The sequence below is a fragment of the Callorhinchus milii genome, unplaced genomic scaffold (assembly GCF_018977255.1).
Source record: "Callorhinchus milii isolate IMCB2004 unplaced genomic scaffold, IMCB_Cmil_1.0 Scaffold5, whole genome shotgun sequence".
In the NCBI taxonomy this organism is placed as follows: domain Eukaryota; kingdom Metazoa; phylum Chordata; class Chondrichthyes; order Chimaeriformes; family Callorhinchidae; genus Callorhinchus; species Callorhinchus milii.
In genome coordinates this window covers 7,666,328-7,676,192 of record NW_024704746.1, presented here as the reverse complement: position 1 = coordinate 7,676,192, position 9,865 = coordinate 7,666,328, and the positions used below count along the sequence as shown (strand labels likewise).

The 9,865-nt window shown below is 45.2% G+C and overlaps 2 protein-coding genes across 2 annotated transcripts in view; one reads left to right on the top strand and one right to left on the bottom strand.

Moving 5' to 3' along the window:
- Nucleotides 1-895, bottom strand: part of LOC103179963 (BMP/retinoic acid-inducible neural-specific protein 3) — a 48,096-nt gene extending 47,201 nt beyond the window's left edge. The window contains exon 1 of the mRNA XM_042335950.1: nucleotides 877-895. The gene's annotated coding sequence lies outside the window, so the exon portion shown is untranslated. The remainder of the gene's footprint in view (nucleotides 1-876) is intronic.
- A 676-nt stretch (nucleotides 896-1,571) lies between these two features.
- Nucleotides 1,572-9,865, top strand: part of astn1 (astrotactin 1) — a 620,426-nt gene continuing 612,132 nt past the window's right edge. The window contains 1 exon segment of the mRNA XM_042334960.1: nucleotides 1,572-1,869. Within this exon segment, the coding sequence (XP_042190894.1) occupies nucleotides 1,572-1,869 (298 nt within the window).

Below are 9,865 nucleotides of genomic sequence, written 5' to 3'. Positions count from 1 at the left end.
AGAGAGAGGGAGTGGGAATTCAAAGGATCAATTGCGTTGGACGATTCAGTTGGGAGTAGGGAAGGGAAGTTACGTGTGAGCAAATCTATGTAACAATAAATAATAATTTCGCTTTGATTGAGTCTTTTGGAGAAAGAGAGAGAGAAAGAGAGAGAGAGTGTGTGTGAGGAGTGGACGAGTTCGGGACAGTGCTATGTGTCACAGGTGTGGGTTGCAAGTCCTTTTGCCTTGCAACTAAGTTAACCCAAGATTGCAGACACATCAAGGCATTTTGGTCGATGTTGTAATATTTTTTTATGTGTGTGTGTGTATTTCCCCCCTCAATCAGTGATCAGAGATAATGAGAGAGAGGGAGTCTGTGTGTGTGTGTGGGGATGTTGGGGGGGGGGGAGATTGCAGAATCACTCGCTACTTACCAAGATCCAAGGGGGGGCTGGTTGGAGAAAGGCAGCATTATTCTCAGATGTTTGTATTGAATTCTCATTGGCATTAGCTGTGAGTCAGGCTGGAGCCACTACCTCTTCGACCAGACAAGCAGAGGAGCTCTTTAAATCAGCAATTCGCCTCTCCCCATCCTCCCCCCTCTCCACACACGTGGATCTCTCTCTCTCTCAACAGCCCCCCCATCCCCTCCCCTTTTATACTCACACACTTAACTCTCTCCCTCACCTCCCTCTCTTCCCTCAGCAACTGCGCAGAAAATAAGACACACATACGCACGCACTTAAACGCTCACGATCGGGATAAAGGCAAGCGGGGGGGGGCGGGGGGGCAGAGAGGGGAGATAGATTCAGCTGGGAACGGATCTAGACCGTGCAGGGTATTTCCCACTTCTCCCCCCCCCCCCCCCCCCTCCCATACACACAAAAATCTCACCTGGGCACAGATCCCCCCCGAATGTTTCCCTTGGATCGCTTGTGCTGCTAAAAAGAAAGAAAGGATTTTGTGTGTCTGTGTGCATTTGTTTGCTGACAGCGCCAGGCAACATACTGCAAGTGCATGTCAGCAGTGTGTGTGTGTGTGTGCAATCCTATTGCTTTGTAACCCAGAGGAAGTCTCTCTCTCTGTGTCTCTTGTCTCTCTGTGTGCATCTTAGCAGTGTGTGTGTGTGTGTGCAATCCTATTGCTTTGTAACCCAGAGGAAGTCTCTCTCTCTCTGTGTCTCTTGTCTCTCTGTGTGCATCTTAGCAGTGTGTGTGTGTGTGTGTTGTGTGTGTGTGTGTGCAATCCTATTGCATTGTAATCTAGAGGAAGTCTCTGTCTCTCTGTGTGCATCTTAGCAGTGTGTGTGTGTGTTGTGTGTGTGTGTGTGCAATCCTAATTGCATTGCAATCCAGGGGAAGTCTCTCTCGCTCTGTATTTCTCTGTGTGTGTGTGGATGTGAGCTGTGTGTGTGTGTGTGTGTATGTGTAGGTGTGTGCGTGCAATCCTAGTGCATTGCAATCCAGGGGCAGCTTCCTCTCTCCTCTCCCGGTCTCCCTGACACACACAGACACAGACACAGCCACACACAGACACAGCCACACACAGACACACAGCCGCACACCATGCATTTGCCCTTGTGTTGGGAGATGGTGGTGTGGCTGCTGTGGGCTCTGAGGCCGGTGTGCACGGTGCTGGGAGCCAGGCTGGGAGCGGCGAGAGGCGAGACCCAGCACTCCGCCAGCAGCCACTACAGCAAGGATGCGGAGTGCAAAGTGAAGACGGTGTCGGTGTCGGCTCTGCCGTTTCTCCGGGAGAACGACCTGAGCATCCACGCCCCGCTCTCGGCGGAGCCCAAGCTCCTGTTCTCGGTCAGGAACGATTTTCCAGGCGAGATCGTGGTGGTGGACGACCTGGAGAACACGGAGCTGCCTTACTTTGTCTTAGGTGAGTGTCATGTCTCTCTCTCTCTCTCTCTCCATCTCCATCTCCATCCCCTTCTCTATCCCTTGGCTTCTCTTCAGGGGCAATGGTAGCAATAACACCGATAACGCCCAGGGCTGTGTGTGTGTGTGTGTGATGGGGTGATGGGGAGGGAGGTGGGTAGCATGGTCTCAATTTGTATGTGTGTATGTGTGTATGTACTCATAAGACATTTGATTTTAGTCTGTATGTCAGGGATGTGTAGGTGTGGGGTTTGGGGTGGGGGGGTGGGGGGTGGGGGGGGGAAGCATGTGATTTCAGTCTCCATGTCAGGGATGTGGACAGTGGGTACCATCTCATAAGACATGTGATGTCAGTCTCTTGTGTCAGGGATGTGTATGTGTGTGTGTACAGTATGTGATGACACATTTGATTTCAGGCTGTAAATCAGGGATGTGATATGACATTTTGATTTCATTCTCTGTAGGTTCAGGAAGCTTTTTTTTGTGTGGGGGGAGGGGATTGTGTGTGGGGGGGGGGGGTTAGGATGCGATGGATGCCTTAAATATAACTTGAACTGAATGAGCCCAAGGCATGTTTGCCATTGTGTGTGTGTTATTTATCTCTCTCTAAAGGTTCATCCTGTGATTTCATCTCTCTTTCTCGCTCTCGCTCTCTCTCTCTCTCTTAGAACTGGGATGTGGTGGGAGAAAATGCTTGCTTTATCTTTGAAAGCTGGTGGTTTCAGTGTATGATGGTGTGTGTGTGTTGGAGTGAGGAAGAGGAGAGTACAGAGGTTGTGTTTGCCAACCCCCTCCCCCTCCAAAAACACACACACATCCTTAAACTCCAGGTTGCAAGAGCTTCGCTTGCTCAGCCTCTCAAAGACAATTCCCACTGACACCTGAAAGTAATAAGTTGTGTCAGGCGCATTTGTGTATATACAGGGAACTCCTGATAACTCATTGCTCCCAGGGAAAATGGCTCAGTGATGAGTTATCAGAAATGGCAAGTTAGGCATATGTATGAATGCATCATTAAATGCTGCTGGGATATTGACAACATGGTGACTCAAAGTGGGCATGATAAGTTATGTCGAGTTATCGGGCGTTTATTGTATGACAAACCACCTCCTATCTCATTCGGTTTAGTGCAAAACAGATGAAAACATGCAGCATTTCAAGCGGCTTTGGGAGATGAACTGAGCTTTACAGAACAAACAGAAATGAAAATGAATGTTATTTGAACTTTTTTGGGGCCAGGGGACTGTGTGTGGGGGAGCGTGTTATTACAAGGCAGCAGGCACATCAAGAACATGGGTTTCCGCACAAATTGTATAATAATGATAGTAATGCTTGCATTTGATAGAGCGCCTCATCCTGTTGTCCAGGCGCCTCAAAGTGCTTCACAGGGAATTACAGTGACTGTGTATTTTGTAGGCAAACAAGACAGCCAATTGTGCACAGCAGCATCCCGCAAACAGTCACGAGGTGATTGATCAATTTTTATCTGGCCGAATTGTTGACCTGGACATCAGGAGAAACTCCCTACTCTTTACAAATTTGTGCCATTGGATTTTTAATGTCCACCAGAACAGGCAACTGGGACCTCTGAAATACAAGCACACCCTAAGACTTGTAATAGGTGTTAACAGAGGTGTGATTGCAGCAACAGTCACACCAAACCTATGCCCATTGGAACCCATCCCACGAAATGAAAATGTAGATGCAACAAGGTAAACACAGTCTGGCCCAAAGCAGGCACAACATATATAAAGGCATCTCTAAACACACTAATGAACAGTAAACACATTTACATGTACAATTACAACATGAACCAGGGTCATTCAATCCACGACTGTTTGTGGGATACTGCTGCATGCAATTAGTTGCAGTGTTTCGCCCGCAAAATACTCAGTCAATTCACTTTACAATATATTCTGTGATGGGTTTTGAGATGTCTCAATGATGTGATAAGGTGTGATATATCAAATGCAAGGATTATTATTATAATTAAATATGCAGATCCACAGACATTAGAAACATGGGCAGAACATACTAAGACGCATGCTTCTGTCTCTTATGTGTATATATAACCACACATGATCACACACGTGATGATAGATAGCCCACTTTCATTCCTTCCTTACTTCACCCAGAGGCTTTTTAAATTTGATATTTTGATTGAAAAAGGACATAATTTTGCTCACAAATATACAGCTAATTCACTTTACAGTATATTCTGTGAAGCGCTTTGAGATGTCTAGAAGACGTGAAAAACGTTATATCAAATGCAAGGATTATTAATATATTATTATTATATATAATATATGTGTTCAATGTACACAACAACTTGCACTTGTATAGTGCCCTCCTCACAGGGTAGCGTCTCAGAGTGCCTAACAGTGGTGGAGCCTGGCTCTGAGCCAGGAGTGTGTGGGGAGGGCAGTAAGTATGGTCGAAGAGGAAGGTCTTCAAGCAGGACTTGAAAAAGGGGAGTGAGGGGGCAAGGCGGAGGGATTGAGGGCGAGTGTTCCAGAGTTTCCTGGTGGAGTGGCTGAAAGTGCGACTTCCAATGGTGGGATGCTTCCCAAACCCAAACCCCTGCTTCCTTTTAATAAGAATAATAATCCTTGCATTTGGTGTAGCACTTGATCACGCCATAAAGTGTGATAACCGTGTATTTGTGGACAAATGCATCCTCCGCGCTTGAAAACACTTTGCTACTTTCAATCATGCCCCAGATTTATCCAAGTAAATCCAGCGCCAAATTGGTTCTGTTGGTTAGAAATGATGTGAAGAGTTTGTGAGGCACACGTGCTAACCATAATGCTATGTGGCTCCACAATGTAGAACCTTGCAAAAGTGAGCAGAATGTCAGCCTTTATAAAGTAAGCAGTGCAGCCTCTCGAGGGCTTGACTGCATTCTATATTGAGCTGCCTCCTGTGGAAAAGCCGTGTGAGAACGGTATCCAGTTGGCAGCCTCAGTGGTGTGGTGGATGGAGCTGTGGTTTATGAACCAGGAGGTTGCTGGTTCGAATCCCGGTTAATACTGTTGATCTCAGACGGGGCTGCTGTGGGGCTAAATTAACCCTGGCCTTCCCAGGATTAGCAAAGGTAAAAACGGAAGGGATCCTAATCCTGGGCCCTCTTCAGCATTCTCTACTGCTTGTGCAAGTGTGTGTGGCGGCCGTGTGGGGAGAGGTGAGGCTTAGTTAAGGGTTGAGGCCCTTTACAGTTGAGTGGCTTGCCGACACACACTGCCAAGAGCTCGCACGTCAACAATGGCCACTCATGGTGGGGAAGGGGATACCAAAGGGCAATCAATAGCTGTGTACCTGCCCCCCAGCGAGGCCAGACCAGGAGTCGAGAGGGAGATGTAAGCCAGTGGGGAGAACACGAGAAAAATAATCAATGACAGCTCAAGACCACCCCACCTGCCAGTGTAGATGGATAGATTTGTACCAGGTATTAAGCTTAATGTCTGTCAGATTAAGCGAAACAAGCCACACACACACACACACATCAAGCATTTGGATCATCAATGTACACACAGGTGTTTGTGTATAATGATACTCTGAGTTCCAGATGGAACTGAAGTGGAACTGAGTGCCAACTAATCAGAACCAACTAATGATGTTTCGGGTGAGGTGTGGGCTTGAATCCCACCCTGCTGAGATCCTGATACATTGTGTGAGGAGTCAGTGGCACTGAATAGGTCATATTGTGTCTCCCAAAGACAAGGGGAGAGAATCATACATATATGATCCCTGGCAATTGGCTACAGTGGGCATTGGCGGTGAGATGGTGTGTACTTCTCAACTGTGGGTTTTAAGCCAGGCAAATAAAAAAAGCAATACCAGGGAAATGTACCACATATCATCATCAAATATAGAACGTGGCATGGCACCACTTTAATACCACTTCACTCACATTGACCCAATGCTCTTATGTTGTCACCAACAATAAATAGGACTGACTCATTAAGACACTTACTGGCATTCTAAAGGTCACATATGCCCACAAATCTGGTCGAGCATTTGTAACGCATTATTGTTGTAATCTAACAAAGGAATCATTTAATTCTCTGTTGAGGGAAGAAATGCACAGAAATAACTAGGTTGCCACAATGTCCTGTTACAATGTAAACTAATATAAACTCCAATGTACTCTCAGACCTCCATCTCATTGCATTTCTAATTCCCTTTGTCCTGCATCAAACCAAATGAACTTGTGCCCTCAGTCAGCAAAGTGACGTGAAAAGCAAGCACCACAACATTATGAAATAAAGAATGTGAATGAGGCTGGTAACCCCCAGTGAATGTAAGGAACTCTGGGTTCAGGTGACAAACAGAAGGCTCTGTCGTCGCTGTCATGGCTTGCAATGTCCTTTCAACTCTGGGTCAGCCTGGCTCAGTTGGTAGCAATTCCGTCTCTAATTCAGGAGGTTGTGGATTCCAACCCCACATCAATCCTTAGAGATCATATAGTCTAAACTGACACTCTGATGCAGTGCTGGGAGTGTGCTGCATTGTCAGAGGTGCTATCTGTCTGTTCAGGTTGACATTAAAGATCGCACAGCATGATTCAAAAAGAGAAAAGAGTTTCCACTGATGTTCCTGCCAACAATCACCCATATAAATCAATCATTCACTTCATGGCAGTTTGTGGGATATTGCTGTATAAATATTAGTTGCTCCATTCACCCACAAAAAACACAGTCGCTATACTTTAAGGTAAATCCTGTAAAGCACTTTGGACCTCGTCACAATGTGAAAGGCGCTATACTAAATGTAAAGATTATTATTATTTACTAAAATGACTTGGTTGTAGCCCACTTAGGGGTCAGCTAGGTGTCTGATGCATTTAGAAACCCATCACCAAGCTGAGAATTCTGTGCATCCCACCTACACATGGAAATTCCAGAGATAGATTATTGGAATGGAAGGCACACTCTCTCCCTCGAGGGACGTATCCTGCTGATCTGATTCCGGAAAGAATTAGGTGCAGTTTGGCGAGAGCCCAGGCTTGAGGAGTCTAACAAACTGAAACCGCATAGTTTGGCATTGATTTTTTTTTACCTCGTCATTGATAACCCTTGAGAGGTGCTGTCTGGTGTATCACATTGCGTCCGGTCTGCGTACAGTATTAAAAGAGGAGAGCCTAGCATTAAGTAATATTATCAGCTATTTGGGCAAATTTACTTGGAATTGCTCTTCGATATTGTTAAAGCAGAATTTCCTGCAGAAATACGTGGGTGTAAGAACCAGGAAGGCAGCAACTTGTTTTCTTACTGAAAACACTGCCAGTGACGTCACTCTAAGCACAATGGCATTTGTGAAATCACACCAGCCAGTGTGTGTGTTGCCTTTACTGCGGTTGATCTTAGAATCCTCTCCCATTAACAAGGCAGCAAGCAGCTTCTTTGAATATGGATTAGAGCAGGTTTCCGACAGAAGATAGTGTCTAACTGAACTTTCCTTAATTCAATTCAATGTACATGTAATGTCTGTCATGGCGGGAGGAATTCTCAAAGCGCTTTCACAGTTCTAGATAATAAGAATCCTTGTATTTGATGTAGTGCCTTATCACGTCATTGAGATGTGTCAAAGCGCTTCACAGGATATACAGTAAAGTGGATTGACTGTGTATTGAGTGGGTGAAATGCGGCAGCCAATTGCGCACAGCAATTTCCCACAAACAGCCATGGAGTGAGTGACCAATTTTATTTGGGGGGTTGTTAGCCAGAAAACCAGGCGAGAAAAACTCCCCTCTCTTTTTTGAATAGTGCCGAGGGATCTTTAATGTCCACCTGCACAGGCAGACGGGGCCTCAGTTTAATGTCTCACCCAAACGATGGGCACCCGAGCTGGGAGTGGGGAGCCGAAGGCAGTGGAGAGTGATAAGATGACTGGCTGAAAGGCTTGCCTGCTGATGGTGTGGCAGATAGGGCGGGGGACATGAAGCAGACTGGTGTTCGCTGAGCGAAGGAAGCGGCCGGGTTGGTTGAGTTTGAGGAGGTTGCAGATATAAGGGGGGGCAAGACTTTGGAGGGATTTAAAGGCATGAACAAGGATCCTGGACTCAATTTCTTGCGGGATGGGGAACCAGTGGAGCCGAGCGAGGATGGGGGTGATTGGCTCCTGAAGCCTGGTATCGGAGAGGACACGAGCTGCAGAGTTCTGGATAGTCTGAAGCTTGTGGTGGGAAGAGCCGGGCAGACTGGCGAACGGAGTTTAGCTGTAGTCAAGCCTGGATGTGATAAGTGTGGATTAGGGTCTGGCATGGCCAGGAATGGCGGAGGTGAGCAATGTTTCAGATATGGTAGAAGGCACTTTCTGCTAACTCACTGCTATAAGGCCTACAGAATTTCATATCAAATAAATAATCGTTGCCTTTAAATAGCAAAGGAGCATCTCCCTGTGTCCTGCCAACAATCCCCTAAATAAAATTGATCATTAATTCACGGCTGTTTGTGGCACACTTTGTGGGCAAATTTGCTGCTGCATTTGCGTACCAAAAACAAAAGTCATTAGACTTTAAAGAAAAATTCTGTGAAGTGCTTTGACAGGAGCTATTGTATCTGTTTTCGTACTGTATATCAAATGTAAGGATTCTTGTTGCTCTAGATCTTTATTATATTGTCGAACAGTCTCAAAGTGCTTCACACGATATATTGCAAAGTGTATTGTCTTATCTATGAGCAACAATTAAACAAGCTAGAGTTCTTCAGTCTTGAGAGAAGGCGACTAAGAGGGTAACTCATAAAGGTGTACAACACTTTCAATGGAATTGACAAAGTAAACCCAGATCAATACTTTAGGAAGGACTGAGACAGTAGAACAAGAGTTTGGAGTTTCAAACTCATTTAAAAAGCAGCTGGTGCTGTGATTGGAGGATGGTAAAGTGGGTGTCCTGGAGGGATGAGATCAGATGGGTCGAAGGCCTTCTGAATCCAAAACAATCCTGTGACTGTGTATTTTGCAGGCAAAAGCAGTGGTCAATTTGCGCTCAGCAATGTCCCACAGACAGCCATGATGCAAATGGAAAATTCTGTAATATTGACCACTACTTATAATGTTATCAATGAATTATTAATTAATGTTAGTGCAGCTTTGAATCAATTCATGTTTTGTATGGATCGCAATTAATCATATTACAAATGGGTCATCAATTGCTTATGAATTGCAATTTGTTTGCAATCTCAATGAATTATTGATGGGCATGGGTCCCCAAACTAATCATAATTTGAAGGAGTTATTGGTGAGTTATATTTCACAAACTAAGATTATCATTGAGTTATTGTTGATGTACACAATACAATTTACATTTATATTATGCCTTACACTAGGGAGAAGGGATTCCTCCCATTCAGCTCCTGTTAACCCTGCAAGTCAAAGCCCTAATGGATAGGGTGGTCCTAGCTGGACAAGCAGTGGGAAAGCTTGCCAGACCGCAAGCTATGCGTTTTTAGTTGCTTAAACTCCAACAGTACCCCAATGCAGACTCCAGCAGTTCCCCAAAGTCTTGGGCTGCTACCAGCCTGTGGCTAATACTCTGCAGAATTAGGTAAGTAGAATGCATTTCTCCAGGAGAAAGTCCACATTCCATTCCATGGGAATTTCCATGTGTAGGTGGAATGCATGGAAATCTCAGCTTGCCTTGGTTACTCTTAACCACAGTGATGGGTTTCTGCATGTATCAGATACCTGGTGACCACATCGAGAGGATGTCCCAAAACTCTTTACACTGTTGGCACACCAGAGCAGGGGGTGGGGGTGGTGGGGGGGGCACATGTGCAGGGTAAATCCCAATTTAATCATGTTAAACATAAATGGAATAAATAAGCCATATTAATGGGTTATTGTCCAATATTGTTTACAGCATGGGTAAATGATTCATTGGCTGTGGGTATATTGGGATTGCATTATAACTGAGGTATTGACTGTTCCAAAATAAATAAAATTATTGTTGAGTTATTCATTGGTTGTACATGATCAGCTCATTACATTATTGGTAA